Source organism: Serinus canaria, chromosome 1, assembly GCF_022539315.1.
Source record: "Serinus canaria isolate serCan28SL12 chromosome 1, serCan2020, whole genome shotgun sequence".
Taxonomy (NCBI): Eukaryota; Metazoa; Chordata; class Aves; order Passeriformes; family Fringillidae; genus Serinus; species Serinus canaria.
The window spans coordinates 52544320-52566929 of record NC_066313.1 but is presented as its reverse complement, the minus strand read 5'-3'; the positions used below and the strand labels follow the sequence as shown (position 1 = coordinate 52566929).

The 22610-nt window shown below is 41.6% G+C and overlaps 2 protein-coding genes across 6 annotated transcripts in view; one reads left to right on the top strand and one right to left on the bottom strand.

The window, feature by feature from the left end:
- Positions 1-500, bottom strand: part of CAB39L (calcium binding protein 39 like) — a 61004-nt gene extending 60504 nt beyond the window's left edge. Inside the window, exon 1 of one of the 3 annotated variants that reach the window (XM_030234421.2) lies at positions 430-500. The gene's annotated coding sequence lies outside the window, so the exon portion shown is untranslated. Of the gene's footprint in view, positions 1-285; positions 380-429 lie in introns of those variants that run through there. The other 2 variants (XM_050974014.1, XM_050974007.1) reach the window with 2 other exon arrangements.
- Positions 501-642: 142 nt separating this feature from the next.
- SETDB2 (SET domain bifurcated histone lysine methyltransferase 2) lies at positions 643-18673 on the top strand. Of its 3 annotated transcripts, none has more exons than XM_050973965.1 (14): positions 645-976; positions 1937-1993; positions 4291-4413; positions 5855-5920; positions 6496-6598; positions 7223-7789; positions 9266-9385; positions 10388-10557; positions 11296-11518; positions 12391-12475; positions 13428-13521; positions 14185-14513; positions 15156-15244; positions 17580-18673. In XM_050973965.1, the coding sequence occupies exons 1-14, from the start codon at positions 961-963 to the stop codon at positions 17581-17583; spliced, it is 2046 nt and encodes a 681-aa protein (XP_050829922.1). In that variant the 5' UTR covers positions 645-960; the 3' UTR covers positions 17584-18673. The 3 variants fall into 3 exon arrangements, with proteins under 3 accessions (XP_050829933.1, XP_050829922.1, XP_050829911.1); XM_050973954.1 differs by having other exon boundaries at positions 17244-18673; XM_050973976.1 differs by lacking the exon at positions 4291-4413 and having other exon boundaries at positions 643-976; positions 17244-18673.
- The last annotated feature ends 3937 nt before the right edge of the window (positions 18674-22610 follow it).

The window sequence follows — 22610 nt, the reverse complement described above, 5'->3', positions numbered from 1 at the left end:
ACAGTTTTAAGGAGGTGGCAAAAAAAAAAAAAAAAAAAGACAAAAAAAGCACCTCCGTGCTTTTTAAGAACAGATTATATTTCTGCCCCTGTGAAAAACATCTTTACATAACCACAACACCAACACTCGCAAAGGCAACGCAGCTGAAAATTTTAAAGGGAGAAATAAAACTTTATTTCCGCATTTCGAACAGAAAAGGGCAGCGACAATTTAGAGCTCCATAAGGCAGCTAGCAAGGAAGTAGAGCAGAGCCCAGCAGCGATGTTACGCAACTCTCGCACGTACCGAACTCTTTAATTTACGATACATTAATGAGCAGACCGCACGACGCCCCGCTCTGCTCCCGGCCCCAAGATGGCGCCGGCGCCCCCACAGCCCCGCGGACAGCCCGCCCCCCCCGGCCCGCCCCCTCCAACATGGCGGACGCACCTCCAGTCCCTCGGCCGTGCCCCCGCCCCGCCTGCGCCGCCTCGCCGCCGTCGCGTGGCCCCGCCCCCTCCCCGCCCTCCCTGCTCTTCCATTGGTCAGTGCCGCCGCCTCTCCTGCAGCCACAACCAATGGAAAAATAGGGAAAGGAAGTGCGCACGGCCCCGCCTCATGTGGGCCTGCCCACATACAGGCGCTCGAGCTCCCCGGCGGGGTTGCGCCCCCTGGCGGTGGGCAGCGCGGGTGCAGCGTTGGAGGAGGAGGGGGCGGAGAAGTGAAGAAGCCGCAGCAGCTGAAGAAGCCGACGGGGGCCTGGACGAGGCCCCGAGGGGTGCGGGAGTGACCTGGGGCCCGAGCCCTGGCTGCAGGCACGCCCCATGTCAGCCTCCCAGCCCGAGCGGCACCCCGGCTCCTGCCCGCCGGCCCTCGGCGCGGGCCCTGCAGCCGTGGCGGAGCGCAGCGAGACCCCGACCTGAACCGGGCTCGGCGCCGCCTCAGCGCGGGTGAGAGCTCCCCGAGCAGCACCCCCGGAGGATGGAAGAAAAAAGCAGTAAGCCTTTTAAAAAATTTTATATATATATATATATATATATATATATATATATGCAGGTTTTGGGCAGCCATTAGTCTTGTAAGAAACATTTTTAGGAGTCAACTGTCTTAACCTGTTTTCCCGTTCAACTAAATGAAGTATCCAGAAGGAAGGCAAGGTTTGGGGTTGATTTCTTTTTTGAGTTACAGCATAGAAAAGATGAAGCAGCTAATGTAAATAAGGCATGTTTCATGCAGTCTGTGTCATTATGGGCTGCCCACGGAGGTGGTGGAGTCACCGTCCCTGCAGGTGTTTAAGGGAAGACTGGATGTCGCACTCAGTGCCATGGTCCGGTTGGCACCCTGTAGCTCGGTCATAAGTTGGACTGGATGATCTCAGAGGTCTTTTCCAACCTATTTTCTGTGATTCGTGGAGATAAAATTTGGAATCTTCAATGTGGTTGAAAAGTGCTGTCTTTGTGCTCTTGCAGTGAAGGGTATTTTGCATTTGTCAAGAAACAGATTCAGTAATTTATTTATCTAAAAACAGCTTTCCCTTTTTTTCCCCTAAAGAAATTGATTTAGTTATAGTACTTCTGTACTGAGCACATCAATTTAGGAAAAAAAAAACCCAACAGTGAGTTAATGGGCAGGGAGGTTGCGTGGGCTCATCTCAATGTGCTGGAAAGTTTGGGTCATCTTGTGACAGCTTCATGCTTGAAGGACAGTGAGAAATGACTTAAGTAAAAAAAATTCCTCACCTCGCTTGTTTGAGTGCTCCTCAGCTAGATATTGACAAGGCGTGAGATGACTGTCTGAAAGGGGAGTGACTGTTTCAACACATCACATTCTTACACAGTGCTCCTCTGCTGATGCCTACTGCAGTATTTACTAGTATAAATTTTGAAAAGCTAAGTACAACTAGTTTTAATTCCTCACCTGATCTCTTTCTCACTTGTCCATGCTGCATCTCTTGCAGTGCTGTGTGACTTTGAAGAGGAGAACCTTACCATTTCCAGGGAGGAGAGCACTGAAGGTAGTGTAATTTGGATTTATGGAGGGAAAGAGGAAAGGAATGTATATTTGGCACTGCTTCTGATATGAAAATTACTACTGGAAGACAACAGTTTTGCCTTTTATGGTGTAAGAAGTTTGTAAGCAGTGCTACAGGAAACAGGCACCCAGGTTATTTATCTGGTGGCTGGAGTAAATAGCCCTGACTTTGGCTGCTTGTTGCTTGCTCAAGCATCATTCCCCTGCACAATGCTGGGAAAAAAATAAATATGTGGTCACAAGGATTCTATAAAGGGAAAAGAAAATCCCTCCAGCCAGATGCCAGTGCACACCAATCCATCAGCTGAAGAGATGGTTCTGAATGCTTACAAGGTAGATGTATCTGGTGTCTGCTCATTCCCTGTCCTTCTGGCTATGGTTGGTGATAGCATTAGCACTGGAGAGATTAGTGGTGTGTACATCTGTCTTTTTTGAAATTAAAATTATACAATGAACAAAAATGCAGTCTTTGCTTCTTCGTGCAAAACAAAGCTTTTGCTGCCAGAGTTTTGGGGCAATCCAGCATGAGAACTGGGGAGGCTTTTCCAAGGTGAGTGTTTTATTTCCCTATGGCCTAGACATTATTATAGCTGAGGACCCAGAAACAAGAAACTGTTCTGTCACCCATTCTCTGAATTAATCCATCCACCAGTGCTATCCAGATTTAGTCAATGTATGGAAGTAGCTGAAAACATGTAATGAATAAGGACAGCAGTTTTAATCTGCAGTGAAGAAAACTAATTACTAGAAGTTCAAAATGCATATTTTTAACTGAATATATTTCTAAAATTTTATTTTAAACACAAATATTAAATATACTTTTTGTTTTTTAAATTTGTGATACTCTCATACACAGCAAAAGGGTGGGAATGGCACAGGGCAGGCGGTGTCCTTTGGACCAGTAGTGTAGATTTCCAAAAATTGTTGTGACTTTTTCTGTAATTGGACTTTAAACTTTCCACATGTTTAAAAAAAATTCTGTTAATATAAAGGTCATTAAATTTTGTTGAGAATTACTGCCAAATCAAGCTATTTCACAAGAGAAAAGTACTTTTGTCATTGCCTGTTGATATTAAGTATTATGCCTTTAGCTGCTGGTGACATGAGCAGCAGAGGTTGTTGTGACAAAAGATTGTTACTTCTTCTTGGATTGTTACTGCTGTCATGGTGCTTTTGAGAGTAACCACACTGCCATAGCATCACTGGGCTTCCAGTACCCTGGGCAACAGAAGTCATTCTCTACTAAGTCAAAAAATGAAGGAATATTTTTTTATGAGCCTGACAGGATTGCAGTATTTCTTGACTGCAGGGCGAGCGTCGTCCCAGGACATTTGCCAACAGAGATTTGCTGTCTGATAGTGAAATGTAAAGCCTAGTGTGGTGACAGTGGACTCCACCTCTAGAAATTTGAGTAGGAAAGCAGATTTGCTTATGCTTTTGTGCTTGGTCATTGAAGAAGAGCAACATTAACTGAGAAAGAGCTGGTTCTTTCTTCTGCCATTATCTTTTGACACACTGAAACATATTTCCTTTTCACAGTCCTTGACAAAGATGCACAGCTACAGTTTTAACAAGAGCCTTCATGAATGGGCTTAGCATCTCAAAGGTGCATACCTTTGACAGAGAAGAGGTTCTAAACCAGTAGCTTAAAAAACATTTCTTTAAACAAAATTTTCCTTATAAATATTTCTAGTAGAGGAAGGAAGCCTGATATAATGGGATGTGTTAGTTATTTCAACTGATACCCCTTGTTGAGCCAAATTCATCAAACTCTTTTTATCTGAAAATATTTTGAAAGTTTCTTCCCTGACAAAACATACCAAAATGAATGATGCGACAGGATAGTCAGCCTATGCAGCTAAGAGAGGTTACAGCTATTAAAAAAAATCCCAGTGTCTTTTGTCAATAAAATATTCAGTTCATTCAGTTGAAAATATTCTCCTGTGTCGCTTTTGTGAGTTTCAGTGATTAATTTTTAGTGGGACTCATTTGCTGCTCTTTGAAGAAACGCTTCCATAGCTCCCTTTGTGACCTGCTTAAAAAGTTGCTTGAAGGAGCATTGTACACCATTGGAAGCCACTCCAGTTCATCACTTGACTTCTGTTTCACTTTCTTGATTAGGTTTAGGAATAAACTTCTGGAGGTTTAGTGAATTCTCCTGCACTGATTGTTTTTTCAGAAGTGACTCCAATTTAAATGAGTGGGAGCCTTTGAATACTCCTAGGAGTTATGCATGTTTTTAGACTTCTCAGGAGCTGTAAATGGTAATTTGCGTTTCAGCTGATGTGAAGACATTTTGGACACAATTGGGAGGTAGAAGAGTGGATGTCATATTTGAGCAGCTGCAAAATGTGCTGTCCTTGCTGAAGGAAAAGATCAAGAATGGAACTGCAACAAACCAAGGTTTGAAATCCTTGTGGTGGTTAAACTGGACTGCAGAGTAGCTGTGGCCTGCATTGTGTAGCTCTGTGTGATATCTGCCATAAACCAGATATCTCTGAATTTTAACAACTTAGCTGTTGGTGATTTTAAGAACTTTAAAAAAATGTCTTTTCTCTTTTAAAAAAGAAAAGTAATTTCAGGTACAATTGGCTATTTTCTTGTTTTGCCTGTATACTTTTTCAACGAATAATGGCTCTTAAGCACATGGAACTGAAATACTCATTTTTGAGAAGTAATGAAATATCTGCAGTGCCTTGTGTTTCTTTTATCATCAGAAGTTTTAGCCTTTCAAGCTGTTGTCAGTGGATTGGTTTTGGGGTAGGATAATAATCACCTCTGTATTATTTTTTATCAGAGACACCATTATAACATGAAACAATAGTAGAAAAATGTGACACTAATGCATTTCAGATTTTTTCTGATTTTCAAGGAAATAAGCTTCCTCTATCTACATCAAAATACACTCAAATCATAATTCTGATCAGCTTGGAGCAGTCCAGATTTCTTTTTACTGGTTTATTTAATTGAGTAAAATTGCTTCTTTTTTTAAGTCACCCATATAAATGTAATCTGTGGACTTTATTGGGTTTTTTTTTGTGCAAGAAAATGTACAGTGGTGTAAGATGCTTTTAAACTAATATAGCCACACACATTTTATATATAACACTTCCTCTAAACTGGAAGTGCAATTTTTTGTGTTCTTGAGTTCCCACATCTTGACTGTTACAACAAAATATCAAAGCAGTGCAGAGATAAAAGTTGAACTTGAATCCCCAGATGATGCAGTGAATCTGTGATAAAGTTCAGTTTGAATTTTTCTGTGCTTTGTTCTGTAAAGGTTTCAAGCTATAATATTAAGGTGGATTTTGCTGAGAGTTTTCTGCCAGCTTGTAATATTTATTGCACGGGGTAAGAGGTTAATACAGAATGGGTGTGTTGCACTTTTCTATCTGAAGGCCATTTCCACCAATTTAGAAGTACCGTTAATTCAGTCTGCCAGGTTCCAGCACTTCTAGCCTGAAGATGATCAGTCTGATGACCAAGGAAGAAGCTTACACTAGATTGTCTTGATGTATATTGCTGCCACTGTACCACTGTAGGCCACCAGTTTGTGTGTTTGGAAACATTCCATCGGCTTTCCAAAAGCTGATGGATATTCAGTGCCAATTCACAACAATTCACAGTGCTGTGAGCTGTAACAATTTTGTAATTCCTAGATGTGTCTGCTCAGGTCTGTGGTGCAGCACGTTTCTAGTAGTCTCAGTCTTGAGATGCTCTAGGTGAGCAAGTGAGGAGAAACAATTGTCTAGGAGGATTTAACACTTGTTAAAACACTTGTTTTGCCTATTATCATCACTTAAATCCAACTTAGTATCTGTTTTGGTTTGTTTTTTTTGCACAGAATGCTGGCAGGCTTGGGCACTGGTGAATGAAGCTAATCTAGGTGATCTCCTAACCTTGGTAAATGGTATGTGCATTTCCATTGTGTTTGTTTGGTACATGGATTTAATTTGTCTTGTTTTACTCACTAGAAGCTCAATTCCCTTGTTTGAAATCAATAAAATAGATCTGAGAAGGCCATTCGCATTACAATTAGGAAAGCCTAATTATTAATGTCTTCAAGTACTGAACTGTGAACTCTCACCTGGGTTTGTACTTTTGTGGTTTGTATGTACACGTATAATACTTGTACTACAGGAAGAGAATTTGAGTTAGTGAGCCCTTATGAACCCGAGCTGTCTGTGAGCAGTTTTCCTGTTCATGGCTCCACTGGCTGTAATAGCTTGGCATCCTTTTATCTCTAACAATGAAGGGACATCTGTAAATGTGTTTCATGTGCGTGTTCTTTCTGGTCACTTTGAAAACCACATGGAAGATTTTTCAGTAGGACACTTGCTAACAAGCTTTTTGTTAGCTGTAGTTCATAGCAATGCCTTGTTTGTAATGTGTTTTGTTAATTATCTCTTTAGTAACTAAAGTAAATTCAATCATGAATTGAAATCTGGTTTGATTAAGAGTTTGTTCACATTCAATTTTTTTCAGTAAGTGAAGAGTTGAATGGAGATGGTGCACAGGAAACCAAACCCAAACTGCAGCCTCTTGTTCTGGATGACAATGCTGCAGACACTGTAGAAGCTTCAGACAGGTCAGTGCCTTCTTTCAGTTCCTTATTTGACATATTCTCTAGTGCAGTTGAGAGAGTTCTAAAATTTGTATTTCCAAAGTCAGTGTTTTAAACCCAATTTGAATCCTGCGAGTTTTCAAAGTGAAAATGTTTTTAACTTGATCTACGTAGAAAACCTGAGGTTTTGGATATACTTTTCTAATTTCCCACATGAGAACATTGCAGAATAGGGTGTGGTTGTGAATAAAGGTTCATGAGTGTAATCAGGGTTAGGACTTCTGCATCAGTTCTCAGACTTTCCTTAGTGTGCAGACTGTCAGGTGTGTAACTTAGTCTTTCTGTGTGTAGTATTTAGCCTCAGGTACTGATTTGAAAGACAGGGGTAGATATGTTGTTCCATTTTTTTTTTTAATTTCCTTGCTGTGTTTTAGCATGTAAGTTCTGGGAAGAAGCTTTTTTTTTTTTTTTTTTTTTAATGCAACTAAATATGTCTTTATATGTTGTCAGGAAAACTGCACCATGGGAAACCTTAGGCCTTCTAGCAATGGGGCTAAAAATATTGAACTGCTAATAAACTGAACACAGCACTGGTTGTCTAAGATGCTGCTGTTCTTTCTTTATTTTTTCCTCTTTTACTTCAAATAGCGAAAAAGAGGACATGGAAAGAACCTGCTCAGGGAGTGAAGAAGCATCCAGCAAAATTCAAGGTTTACCTTTAAATGTGCAGTATCAGCACCACAAGTGCTCTAGTGCATGTCTTGCCAACAGAGCAGTGGGTTCCTACAAGGGTGAAAATCCTCTGAAGATCCCAATCATGTTTGACTTCCAAAGACGCCATGCAAAAGCAGACTGCCTTTCGAAGCCACTGGATGTGAATTACAAAGCTCCTTGTGGTCGAAGTCTGAGAAGCTTTCGAGATGTGCGAAACTACTTGTTTGAAACAAAGTGCAATTTCTTATTTGTTGATCACTTCTCCTTCAACACCTATGTGCTGTTGGGCAGGAACACCGTGAATCCTGAGCCCCTGGTGTTTGAGTTCGATATTAGCGATGGAGCCGAGTCTGTGCCCATCTCCTTCTGTAACAATCTTGACCACGCGAAATTGCCTTATTTCAAGTATCGGAAGTCGTCATGGCCTCGTGGATATTATCTCAACAATCTCTCCGGCCTGTTTGTTGATTCCTGTGACTGCACAGATGGCTGCATCGATAGGTAGGTAGAAAGATCTCATCTCGGGCCAGTGACACATGATGCCTCAATAGCAATAGTGGTGGAGTGTGAAGGCGCAGTACCAAACAGGACCAGCGCTGCTGGAATATCTTGTGCCATGCTTTGTGTTGACTGACACCATTGTGTCTTTCTCTTCTCCAGAGCTTGGGTGCTCCCACTGGTCCACCCTCTGTTGTAGGGAAGGAAGCAATCAACAGGCGGATTATTGTGTTCCTTTTCCTTTCTTCCAAACTGGCAGTGCTTCTTCTCCAGGTGGAGCTGACAAGCAAGTGGAAAAAGAGTAGGGAACGGGAGTCTTGTGCCAGCAGAGGCAGGCCTGTTTTCATGGCAGGCAGGGAAGAATCCTGCCTGACAGTTTCTGCTGCAGTTCCTACTGTTAAATGGCATCTTGTAGATAAGGTGGAACAGCCTTGAGGGATCAGATCATTTGGAACTTAGAGGATTACTGAGGGCAGATGAAGAAACATCCCCGTTCCCAACCTCTACATGTCATCCTTCCCTTTGTCTAAACAGAAACTACAAAACTCAGTGGTTACAGAATACATTTGTGGTCTGAGCAGTTCCAATACTCTTGCTCATTGTCATCTTTTTCTAAATCCCAGTAATTCTGAGCTACAGACACTGTGGAAACCTGCCACAGTTACCATATGCAAGTTTAGTGGTATTTTTGTTTACTTTCTTGAAGAATATTTATCTGATCTCTCTGTAGGCATTATTTGGTGTTGCATCCATTTTGTATTACTGACACCTAGGGCAGTTGCACATGCTGCTGTGCAACATAGTTGCTCATGACCCAACAAAAGCTTGAAATCACAGCCTGGTACAATGAAACTTAATTTTAGTAATTTAGTTTCAGCTGAATGGTGAGAAACAGCAAGCACACAGCATGCCACTTCTTTGCCCAAAAGTCCCATGAGAATTGAGATGCTTTTGATGTGCAGTTTTGGGGTTTAGGATTTACACAGTCACTGTGACTCTTTAAAATTGTCATGACATAAAATGGTGAAGACAAGCACTGTTGCTTCAATTTTCCACAGTGTAAAGTTCTTCATTTCTTGGGGGCTAAGGAGGGAGGAAGATAACCGAGTAGTGGCAAACGGGCTGGGATGCTGTGCCAGAAGAGGTGATTTTTATTCATTCAATCCATTTGACAGTGTCCTGCCTATAATAAGTTTCTATTGTACTTCAGCTGTTTGCATGTGCCATTTAAGGAGCTTGGCAGAAGAATGGGGTTGGGGTGGAGTACAGGTATTTTAAAGTACAGGTAACCAGCCAAGAGACTAAGGAAAAAGGTGCCTGAAACAGCCTTGTGGAGTAAATGGAGCAGGGAGGGGGAACACAGGTGTATATATGGAAGTGTGTGTATGTGTATAGTCAAGTGCATTTCAAATTACCTGGATTTATGATTGATTTATACTGCTTCAAATCCATTCTGAGATGTTTTACTCTTATTTTTAGGTCAAAATGTGCATGCCTACAGCTAACAGCAAGAGGCTGTAGTAAAATTTCTCTGTCTCCAAGCAGTAAAAGATCCTTTGGGTACCGTTACAAAAGACTGGAGGGACCTGTTCCTAGTGGGTAAGAAAGACTACAGGAGTAAAATAAGAGCAAACAAATAAAACAGCAGTTAATAGTTCAGTCTAAGTGATACAGGATTAAAATATATGGAGTTTTTGGGTTACTGAAACCTCTATTTTTGTCACAATTTTAGTGACAGATCAAGATGATAAAAAATAATTAATGTGACTTGAATAAAAGGAGGGAAAAAAACTTTTGTATTGCAGATCCTACAGTTTTCACAGCTTAGATCAAGGTCCAGGAGAAATGTGAAGAGTGACCAGAATCCTAAAGATGTATCAGCCAGCTGCTTTTGCCAGACTTGGTTATGGGTGACTCTTCCAAGAATGTCCAAAAGCCATCCAATGCTTCAAGTGTTTGCCCTTTCTCTTATTCAGCTCCTGTGGATTAATAGGTGGCCTGGAGAAGATGCCAGTTACTTCAGGTGTCTAGGAGAGGAATTATGCCAGGTAGCTTTCTGCAATAGCCAAAGGCTTCAATCTGCAGGCTTGAGGAGCCCCTTTCAGTCTTCTGTGTGATGTTAGGTTTTGGCTGACATACAGAATTAAAGTTGTCAAAGAACCTAGAAGCAGATGCAAAAAACCCCCACAATTATGAGTCCTTTTGGAAATGCTTCATTAGCAAGGACAGCTACAGTGAAGTCCAGGCATATGCTGTCTTGCTAAATCAGTTCCAGTATAGAATTAGGTGCTTCTTAGGGATTTCTGTTTCTGTGTGATTTACTCCTATAAAACAAAAATATAGCATTTGTTTTTTTATGCCAAAATGTATGTAATCTTATGTATACTTATGCCAAAATATGGCAGACAGACTCTTAAAATTAATGAACCAGCAGTCAATAAAGTCACAAGCTTCAGAGCATTGCTGCACAACCAGTTTTAGCCAGAGTCTTCATATTTCAGTCCACTGCCTTGTTGATGCTTGGAAGGGGAATTAATAACAGGAACTTTGTTATGCTAATGCATCCATTTCTGTTGTGTTTTGTTGTTCTTCTCTTGACAGGATTTATGAGTGTAGTGTGTTGTGCAGGTGTGACAAGCTGATGTGTCAGAACAGAGTTGTACAGCATGGCATTCAAGTCAGGCTGCAAGTGTTCAACACGGAGAAGAAGGGCTGGGGTGTCCGCTGCCTGGATGACATCGACAAGGGGACATTTGTTTGTACTTACTCAGGTAGCAGGGACCTGTGAAGACATGTAGCATAATTCTTCCTCTCCCATGGTGTGTGTCCTGGATTTTTTTTGAGAGCAGGGAAATACAGGGTTGGAAGAGAAGTGTGTCAATGTAATCTTAAGTTGCAGTATGATCAATATGAATAAGAACCTTGAAAAGCTCTGCTATGAGATGGTGGCAGACAAACAAGTGGAGCAAAAGCTATCTCAGACTGCTGACTTTTTTCTTCACAAATCCATGCATCCTATGCCAGGGCTAATTTTCCTTCAGTAAAAATCATAAAATCATAGGGCGGTTTGGATTGGAAGGGACCTTAAAAACATCTAGTTGCATTCCTGCCATGGGCAGGAACAGTTTTCACTAGGCCAGGCTCAGGACCCCACCCAGAGTGACCTTGAACACTTCCAAAGATGGGGCTCTCACAGCTTCTCTGGGCTACTTGTGCCAGTGCCTCCCACCTTCACAGTGAAGAAGTTCTTACTAATATTTAATCTAGATGTGCTCTCCGTTAGTTTAAAGCCATTGTCATTTGTCTTATTACTATATGCCCTTCTCTAATTCAGTTTGTACTTCAGCTTATATTGACATCATAGAATTACAGACAGCATTCATATTTTGCTTTCCCAAGTAATGCTCTTCTATTTGTTAATGTAAGTTTGACCTGTGCTAGTGAGTGTGACTCAGCAAACAAGTTACATAAAAAAAAAAATACCAAGAAAACTTTTCTTTTTCTTTCAGGCAGATTAATGAGCAGAGCTGAAGTTTTGGGAGATGCTGAGCAAGAGCCGAAGGAGAAAAGTGCAGTGAATGATAGAGGCCATGACTTTTCTTCCAAAAAAAGAAAACTTGAGCTTGGTCGTTCAGACTCAGTGATTGAACTAGTGCAGACTGACAAAAATGACATTCTTGAGAATCAGGATTCTTTGTCTCAGACTGTGGATAATGAAAATAAATCAACTCTGTAAGTTTATCAAAGTAAGCTTAAGCATAACAAAACTAATATTCTGCTAATTTAGGAATTCTGTTGTATCACTTAGAGTATGTCCTCATATGAGGGTGGTTTTTTTCTTTCTGAACTTCTTTTTAAATTCCCTATTATTTCCTCTAGTGGGACAGAGTTTTCCCTCTATATTAATTTTACTTATGTGTACCGCTTGGCATTTTCTAGAAATTCAGTTCATCTCTTGGGTGTACTTGATCATTAATGGGAATGCTAATTTGAAAGAATTAATTAAGTATACTTGAAATAAATTGTTTAAAGACACTTGATGACACTGAAGGGTTTGATAATACATCAGCCACCAGCTGTTCTGCCCTTTGCTCCAGTCTCTAAACCTTTTGTTATTTGTAACATAACCTTTCCTGCCAGAAACCTTAACCTCTCCTGTTAAGAGTCTGACAACACCTCACTTTTGCAGTGAATCTGTTTTCCTAGTTGAAAGCTGTACTGTCAAAACTGTTGAAAGTAGTATCAGGAAAAGGCAAAACTCTGTAGGTGCTCTATTTTGAGATAATCTGATATAATAGTAGTCAAGCAACAGACAATTTGGTTCTCAGCATGACAACTAGAAAAAAATATAAAAGCAGCTGCTGATCTCTCAGAAAAGTTTGAGCAACTGCTTTCTTACAAATACAATAAAGAACCTACCCTAGGTTCTCAATTCTTAAAAACAGAATACTCACAGAACATGGGGTGAGGCCAGACCGCAGGCTCTGCTGTAGTTCCTTCTAGAGAAGAGACTGGAACTAGAGACTGTTAGAGAAATGTGTGTTGTGAGAGTTACTTATGGGTCTGTTTGTCTTTTATCATTTTATTTTGACCTTTCTGTGCAGGGTTCATCAAAAGAACTCAAGTAGTGCAGCTGTGAGAAGGCCTGGAACTAGAACACTTGTTTTTTCCAATCACCAGCTAAAAATGGTAATGTGGCTTTAACAAATTCATTTTCACTCTGTTGAATATGTATGTTAACTTTGACATTTTCATCTTGTATGTGTAGATAGTTCTAATGACCTTTCTTCATGAGACTGGGTCACACTTTGAGCTAGGCTGTCATGCTGGAAGCTGCATCCCATCCCCTCTCCATTATCAGTCCTTCAGCATGTTCCCCCTGACCAGCACTATCTACTCTCATAGCCTTCCCTTCTCCCCCCTTCACTTACACTCCTCAAGAGCCTGAAGTAATTATTCCCTCCCTGCACCCCTTGTGTACAGGGTTAGGGGGTCAGAGTGATAATATTTTTGTGAAGTCTCCCCAAAGAATGGCACAGCAGGGAGAGAAGGGAATTTCACAATGTCTATGCAGTTTTCTCACACCGGTAGAGTTGGGAGAACTGACCTGAATGTGACTCCTGACCTTCATGAGTGTGAAGTGTTGCCTGCAAACATGTGCAGAGGAGGAAAACTGGTGTAAACTTATGCTGTAGGTTTTACTGCATTCGTTGCTCTTAAGAAATGCACATGGAATTTTCATGCAAACATTTTGCAGTGCTGTCCATTCTAGAGGTCCCATAACTAATTGCCTTTTTGTGATGGGAGAGGAGAAATTCTGCCACATCTGGTAATTTCATTGAAACTGTAAAAAGCATGTTTGGGATTTGGCTAAGTAACTTTAAATTCTAGTGAAATTATTGGGACTTAAGGACTTACATGTCTTAATGACTGGGGGACTCTTTCCTGGTTTTCTGAAAGAGAATTTGAAATTAATATAAATGTTTCATTGCAGTAAATGTATTAACTTCTCAAATTCAGACACAGCTATGCATTACAATAGCTTTGAAACTTCAGCCTGGGAGTTTTAAAAGCCACTTGCTGTGCCCTTTTGGCCCGGAATTGCATTCAGCACATCACAGCCTTTTCATTTGATACACAGGTACACAGTGCCAGCTCAGATGAAGATGATAGTTCTCAGATTCATCAGCCAAGCAAAACAAAACTAACCAGTGGAACAAAGAAAGGAAAAGAAAGTAGGTTTGCAGAGCTCTCTATACTGCATGCTTTGTACAGTTGTGTCCCATCAGGGGATAGACTTTAATGTAGACAGTGTGGGCAGGCCAGTTCTTAGAGTAGGACAGTGCTGTCTGTAGATGTTGAGACATGTCGAACTGTCCAGACAGCAGCTTCTCAAATACTGTGCAGTTGTGGGAAAGTCAGCCATGCAGATCTTGCTGTGTCACACCCAGTACCTGTTCCAGCCAACAAAAATTGAACAGGATATAATACTGGGATGGGGGGACGTCAAACTGGAGAGGCAGTGTGAAACTGTTGCTATTTGCACATGCATCTTGCTTCTGTCTTAATTACAGTTTGTGATTCTTTTGGGAATTAAGGTGGAGAATGATAAAAAGTGAGAAAAGTCAGTATGGAATGGGATCTGAGAAGAGAGAAATACTAGGTCACTCAGAGGCACCTTGAGCAAGTGCTTTAGGCATCACAGCAGGAAGCAGTCATTTGTGGGAGGATTGATGAGAGACATGGAAAAATAGTGTTATAGACTTGTAGATAGCAAGGAAGCTGCTTAGATTTTGGAGGATGTGGGAAAAGTGGGTAGATAAGAGTTTGGGGCCAAACAAGGGGAAGGCTTTGGCCTTAAGCTGGTGTTGAGAAATAACATACATGTCCATTGACAGAATCCACCCAGCAGCAAAAGGAAAAACATCTGATGGACACTGGACAGACTGACTCTGCTGGTGTAGAGAGTGCAGGAAGTGAAAGAAGGAGTCTGTCACTGCAGGGTGTTGAGTGTGGCAAGTCCAGTGTGCTGGATGACACATGTGTTGTGAGGCCATCCAGCAATGCACCCCTAAAAACCGACTGCAAAGAAAATAGCAGGCAGCCAAAACAAGATGCACTTTGTGAGGAGTCTGAGGATGATGGGATGTTTCCCAAGAGCACTAATGAAGAGAATATTTATGTACTGGATGCCACAAAAGAAGGAAATGTGGGTCGTTTTCTAAATGTAAGTACTAAATTGCATGGGTTCTCTTCATTGCCTCTGCAAATACATCATTTACTTATTTAAGCTTAGACTAGAATGTTTTTACAGATAAACAGTATGGGTGGTGGGTGCATGACAAGAGAGGCACACATGGTGCTCCCTGCCATCACAGGTGACAGGACAGTAGGTTGGATCACACTGGCTGTTCAATTGCCAAGTACCTCCAGCTAAGACAAATAGTTCATAGACTCATCTGCAGATACACTGCAAATAATTTATTTCTTTTCATTGGTGTGAATGTCTTACAGCAAAGACCTTGTATATGTTTAAGCTGTTTTTAAGCCTTCCTTGCAGAGGTAATATGGTGTTAATATTAGTAGTGCTTCTTGCAGAAACCTTCCTTCTGTTCCAATGAGCTCACCTGAGTGACCTTTCACATTCTGTACTTGGCCAACACACATTCATGTAGTCCATTGCTTGCTCCCTAGCACTGCTGCCTTGGCAATGGCATTGGGTGATAAACTTTTAGTGTGGGCTCAAGAAGGAAAGGAAGAAACTACCTTTACAGGTGACAGATATCTGACACAAAATGATATCTGACATCGTTTTTTAGCCAATGATGTAGTGTTGGACTGTTTCTAATTCAGATTTTCTGTTTTACAGCACAGTTGCTGCCCAAATCTCTTTGCACAAAGTGTGTTTGTAGAAACTCACAACAGAAGTTTTCCATGGGTGGCATTCTTCACAAACAGGTGAATTTCTGGAAGTTTAATGTTTTCATTCAAGGCACTAGGAGGAAAAAAAATCACTGCTCACTTATTGGAGCATAATTACACTGAGGGGTGGGGCAGATGCTTAGATCATAAATGCACAAAACTGTCTTATAGGTGACTTCCTATTGTTCACTAAAAGCAGAAGTACAGTGAGTGGTTACCGCTAATGAGTTTTGCTTCAGTTTTGCACTGAAATGTAAAGTAGGGAAGTTTCATTTTAATGTGTCCACTTTAGTAATAATCTTCTTCAGTGCAGAAATAAGTTTTACTCAGCATGGTCATTTGGAAAGCCAAGATCCACCTATCTCACTGTAGTGTCTCAAGGAATGGCCACCTCACATAGGGCAGGATTGAGCCCCTAGGATATTAAGGTTGAGACACTTTGTGGGCCACACAAGCTGGCTTCAGTCCGTTTCCTCACAGCTGTCAAGACAAGCAGGACTTTGTGGAGCCCAGCATGTCCTGGGAATGTGACAATAGGATACACAGAGGTGAAAATTTGTTCTGAGAGTAAGAGATGCAGATATTTCCTTAGTGTCTAACAGAAGTAGAGGTACAGAGAGCTGGTGCCAGCAAGACACATTATGGCAGCAGCTCAGCCAAGGAGAGGAAAGGTGAATTGTATGAATGAAGTTGGCTGACATTCATGTAAGCAGTAGAACTAGGTGAGAACAGAACAGAGAGGGGAGAATTTGTGCCAACAAACCAGTTCCACCTAATACTGATCTTCTGTGGAGTCTTGCAACTCTGCTCCATACTGACACAGATGCTGTGGATTGCACTGGGAGGTCTCCAAGAACTGTGAGGACAAGGTTTTGAAATTCGTCCAAAAGAGGATTTTGTTTTAGGTGGTGTCTTTCTTGCTCAAGTACTTGGTAAAGAAGTGTAGTGAGGACTGAGGCCATTGGAGAGAGATAATAGTGACCAGCAAAGACACTTAGGGAAGAAGATTGTTGAAGGAGAGTTCACATCACTGGCTCTTCATTTTCTGGGCATCACCCTTTTACGACTTTTCTAAATTAAGGACTTCCTCTGGATCATTGAGCTTAATTGTATGCTTTCCATGAACTTGCCCAGTCACCTGTTTATTTGTTTTACATGTCTGACCTCTAGACCATCTCAAGTCAGCAAGTCCCAGGCTGCTATTATGTGCTGTATGAAAAGTCCTCATTGTTTGTTCTAAGACAGCTGCCTTGGAATTCACTGGATGTCCCCTATACCATATCCAGTGAGAAACATCAGAGAATTACTCTCTTTATCACAATATTCATATTTTCTTACATTTTCCATCAGTTGTTCCTCAGCATCATAATCTCAGGTATTTAGCTTGGCATTCATTTTGGACAATGAATTTCCTGCCTTAGACATTTCTTCTATTTTACTACCAGAGCAGCTGATTCATAAAGAGCAGGTGTTTAATTCTGAGTTTTGGGCTTGGTGCACATAATGCCATTGCATTAAAAAGTAGCCTGCTAGACCAAAGATGACAGTCTTCAACAATATAGCTAAAGATCTGTCTAAACTTCAGTTATGCATTGTACATAGGAAAAATAACAAAACTGTCTTATTCCTTTAGATGTATCACTTACATGGATTTCCTTTTTTGTTTTGTTTTGTTTTAAGGGGTTTTGGGTTTTTCTTTTGGTGTTTTTTGCTTGGTTGTTGTTTTGGTTTTGGTTTTTTGTTTGGTTGGCTTTGGTTTTGTAGTGGTTTTTTTTGTTTGATTTTTGTTTCCCAGAATTTCCCTCTAAGTTAGAGCACATTGTTTAGACTTCAACCCTATTTGCAATTTCCATAGCCAAAGGAGCATGAGTGTGCCAGCAACTCCTTGTACGCCTTGTTTCCTTCCCAACAAGCTGCCTGTGTGATGCTCCCTGCCCCCTACAATTTTTGGGTTTGCATGTGTGTTGTTGGTGACAAATTGTTAGCACAGTACTGTTTCAATTAGTTCAAGCAAATGAACTATTTTATTCCTTAGACATGTGAAAGCTGGAACTGAACTCACCTGGGATTATGGTTATGAAGCTGGAAGCATGCCAGAGACAGAGATTTCCTGTCACTGTGGAGTACAGAAGTGCAGGAAAAAAACCTTATAGTCAAAAGCTTTCCTACTGTCAACACATCTTGTACCTGGGAATTTATATGCTGGAAGGGATGACTACTCAGCAAACAGCCCTCAAGTCCATGGTGCTAATTGCATTCAACTAAAATGCCTTTCACCTGATGATTTTTTAAATTTACATTTAAATGTCACTTTTGTAGTTTACAGAAATACAACTGTTTGTCCTAAGAACAGGCATCAAATCTTTCCTAGGTAATTTCTGTTCTCCTGGTCTTCCTCCTCCCTGCTTCTAATCCACAAGCAAAGTTCATAGTGCACTGGAAGAATTCCTGCTCTATGCCATCTGCAGCAGAGACACAACTGATGAGAGCAACAGTTCCTTGGTGCTTTCTGTGCCCCTCCACAGTGCTGAGTTAGCAAAACTCGGGTTTCTGAAATTCATTGTGAATGCAAGACTACCTGTCTGGGCACTAGGAATTGTTAAATACACCTAAGCCTGTTGCACCCGGTGGGACAGATTGTCCTGAACAGAAAATTAAACAGAACAGTTCTGCAGAGCTGTGTTTGTGCTACAAATGAGCTGGACAAGTCCTGCTGCAGCAGGAGAGAAATGACTGGGTTTTGTTGGATTGCACCCCTCTCCTCATTTGTGACACACAGAGAAGTCCTTGAGAAATACAGGGTACCTCATCTCAGTGCCATATTGTGTCTGGGACAGGTGGGCCACAGAATTGCTTACCACATGGTTTGTTGGTAAGAGAGAAACAAGCTGCATTAGGAGACACACTGTGCAGATGCAGGAGGTGGCTCTGAAATGGAGCAAGGGATGGCTGTGCAGGTGTGTGGCTTTTGAATGTGTTGGAGCCTTGGGCAAGCAAGGAGGTGGCGCAGGTGAGCAATTTAGATGCTTGAAGAACCACTGCCAAAGGTTTCAAAAAAAGTGGTTTTATTAAAATTGTTGTAAAAGTAAGACTTAAGAAGTTTGATAGCAAAGTTTACTCTGTTACTGCAGAGGATATGATAATGATTTAAAGTTACCAATACAAAATCCAGTGGCACTACAGTACAAGACTGTGTGTGACATTGGTCACTTACCAGAAACCTGCAGCTGATCAGGTGTGTCTCAGCCTCGAGGAGTAACACTGAGAGCATCCTAGCTCACAGGGAAATCACTGCCATACAGCCAGCTGATTAGCATGAGACCTAAAAAAAAAGGTTCACTCAGGCTGTCATTTATGGAATAAAGTGATTGGCTTGAAGTCAGATTACCTTTGTTGGAGAAGGTAAACATGAGAGTCTTGTACCTGCACCTTTCTTTGTTCCTTGATAAATGAGTCTTGAAAGAACCACCCAGTATTCATGTGTTAATTGCATGGTTGGTATCCCAGATTCCAAGTCCATATGCCTCAGTGCTCACTATGTCACTCTGCTCCTGTGGGGGTTTTCAGAGAAACGATTGGAACAAATGAAGGTCATGGCCTGGTTATGTCCAAGCCTATACTGCAAAATGAAAGATAAGCAGGAGCCAGTTCTCAGCCCTGAGGCCAAGAGGCAGTGGATGTCTAATGCACACATGGCTTAGGGTTCTGTTTTAATTGGGTTGTATCTGTGCTGTGTAACTGTGGACAAACATAGTATCTGTGGCCCTAAGTGTTTTTTTTTTGTTTTGTATGCTTCAAGCTTAAAAGTCATGGCGCTGTATTGCAATGCATAATGCTCTTGGATTTTTCAAGTTTCATCATGTGTAAGGAATTTCAGCCTGTTAAAAGTGGACCTTTCGCAGAGATAACAGACCTGTGAACCATTCTTAGAGTGAAACCTCAGATCTCTCTCTCAGCTCTGAGAGTTTGACACATCCAGCAAGCAAACCTCTCCTCAGCTTTGGTCTATCACACTCTGGGTTTGTGTGTGCTTTCACCACCCATCTTCAGGGATACATGTAGAGGAGCAGTGTTACCCCAGTGTTGGTGCAATACCTCTTCAGAAGGTCAGAGCCACCCACTCTTGCCTTGATCAGCCCCTCTGTCACTGCAGCCCTGTGTGAGCTGAAGACAGCACTCAGCTGAATTGCTTTTTGCTTCATTGAAGATCTGTTTCTACTCAGCGGGAATATGCCTTGGGGTATCATCTTTCAGTATTAACCAGAGACATGCCAACGTGTATGACAAAACCCACAGGTAACCCAGGAGTGGTATTAGCCTTTTAAGCAAATGAAAATGCAGAAAACATTTGTGTCTATGCTTGACTTGAATGTGGAAAAGAAGATGGAAATATTGTTAAAACATCAGGAGGAGGGGAAAAGAAGATACATTTTATTGCTGTTGATGATATATTCCAGATCAGTGGTAGGAATTATTGATACTGGGCTGGTGAGGAAGAACCCTGTTTCTTAATGCAGGAAAACAGACCTGATGCTTCAGAAGAGGCAGCACTTACTTGCTCCATGTGGTCTGAAACAATGGGAGAGCCTGCTGTGAATATCAATGTCACAGAAGGCGTGTGTATGAGACAGGGCTTTTTGGCTAGCTGGGTTTATCAGGTCTGTCTCCTGGCTGGTTTCCTCCTCCAAACCAGATATCATAACTATCCATGAGCAAAATCACCTTACAATGTGTGATTTCTGCCTGCTTCTGTAGTATTGCTAGAACATGTTCTGCTGAGGGTGTCTTGCAAGTATCCTCTGCAGTTAATGACCACAGGAATGCCCACCTGAGCTCTCTCTCTGCTCTGCTGACTGGTCCTCTGTTGTCACAGCTCACAGATGAGGATATTTCTGAGCACAGCCCTTCATGTCACCTGTGCTTTAGCAGAGACGTGTGTAGAAGCACTGAGCACAAGCACTGATGGAAAAACAGGTGAAGATATTCCAAGTGAAGTACTCAGAGCACCTGTGGAATGACACATTTGGGATTCCTCATCAGCCTGTCGGGGGCATCATAAATGAAGAGTGCCTGATGGGAATTAGTTGCATTGAGATGTGAATAACAGCTCTTACAGTGAGCAGGATGGTCCCTATAGAGGAACAATAGGGATGTGAGGATAAGGGCTCCATGGTAATAAGTATTAGTACCCAAGATAAGCATACAAATACAAAGACAGCTGAAGATGACTTACAGTGTAAGTATGACAGAAACTGGACTGGAGCTTATTAACTGATTTCTTTTTTTTTTTTTTTTCCCAAAAAGAACTGAGCATTAATTTCCAGCTCTTTCACAGAACTATATGGCTTTATAGCACAACAGTTTGGAGGAAGAGCTCACAAGGGTTTTGGACTTTCTTTGGAAATTCTCCACAGAGAATTTTTCCTGTGTTGGAGAACAGACTTCTGTTAGGAAGATTTTACTAGTTTAAGATTTATGCACCTGTGGGTGCTTGAATCATGTTGACTCATTGAAGTATAATCTAGGTAATATATCTGGGAATTGGAATTGTGTAGCAGTATTTGGCTAATAGATATAATCTAATTGCAAGCCTGGACACAGGGGTTGATCTTAGCTCTGATATGCTGCATCTGGGCAGGTGCAAAGGAATTTGGGAAACCAACTGAAATAATGCCAGCAGTGCTGAACAGCCAAAGCTGATCTAGCTGGTAAAGGGAACTGATCTTAAAAGCTCCGTAATGTGTTTGGGATAGCCTCCTGATGAGCCAGAATATGCCTATTAATGTGGCTGATGAGCTCGCTGGGGTAGGTTCAACAAGACCAAGTGCCAGGTCCTGCACTTGGGTCACAACAACCCCAGGCAGCCCTACAGGCTGGGGGAAGAGTGGAAGGATGCCCAGCAGAAAAGGATCTGGGGGTGTTGGTCAACGGCAGGTAAACATGAGTGTGCCCAGGTGGCCGATGGCATCCTGGCCTGTGTGAGAAACGAAGCCTACTCATCCAAATTTTAAGAGTTTAATAAGGGGTAATAGGGGACAGATCAACAAAGCAGAAGTAACAGCGCTGTGTGTGTGGCAACAGCCAAAAGCACACCCAGTTCTTTAGCAAGCAGTCCTTTATACTGTTGCAGTTGCATTACTCCAGTCAAATGACTGTGCACATTTCTCAGGGCCTGTTTACAACTCCGCCTCGGGTTGTCACAGCACTGCATAAGTCCACAGCTACAGTCTCCAAGGGTCTATCAGGGAAGGCAGTCCAGGGTGGCCTTCTGATGCCACTTAGAGAACTTGTGGAGAATACTGCAAAGGTATTCTCCTTTTATGGTATTTTGTTCTCTGCCTTTGCTATCTTGGTGTTAAATAACCATGCAGTTGTTGGCTTTCACTAATTATGTATTGGCTTTTGCAAATTATTAAAGTGGATGCTGTGTTGTGCATTACAGTGCTAACTTTTGCAGAAGCAGCTATAGTTGTGAAATAATAACTAATACTTTTATTTTTGTAGCTGACAATAATGAGAATAACTCAGATATATTTGTGAAATAGCTGATGTTGCTTTAAAGTACTTGTGGAAATAGCTGAAACCCTCTTCATGGTCAGATAGCATTTAAGGAATGGATGGGATGAGGATCCCTGCTACTGACCCTTCACCTATCAATAACTCACCTACTGAAACCACAGAACAGGGGCTGTTGTGAGGGTGACACACAACCCTCAAACCACATCCATGATTACTGCATGTACTCTAAAAAGGTGGGTCAGGGGTCAAACCAAGCTAAAGAATTCCCAGAACATGTAAACAAGTTCAAAGAAATGTTTGAACATGCATAATCTTTATGAATATGTATTTGGCCAATACAATAGAAAAAGCATGAGAAGAGTTACTATGGTGAGCTGATGTGCCTCTGGCTGTAGCCAAGCACCCAGTGCTGTTATTGATTTGTCCCTTTTATCCCTTATTAAGCTCTTAAAAATTTTGAAAAGTGGGGTTAATTTCTCACACCTGTATCAGCAAGTGTGGCCAGCAGGACCAGGGCAGTGATTGTACTTGAACCTGTACTTGATCCCAGTGATGCCACACCTCAAATCCTGTGTTCAGTTTTGAGCCCTAAAATCAGTGTTATGAATGAGGTCCTATGTCTAATTTAATAAACCACAGAATTAGAATTTTGCAGCAATTTTATATAAAATGAATACAGTCATGTAAGAATCTACAAAGTAAATTTGGCAGTGATTATTTAAATCTGATTAAGGTTCTGATAAGGCATAAGCAAAACAGACCAGGGTACAAACCTGACCAGAGTACGTGGAGGTGCTGGATTGTGTCCAGAGAAGAGCAGCAGAGCTGGGGAAAGCTCAGGAGCACATGTCCTGTGCAGAGCTGCTGAGGAAGCTGGGGAAGT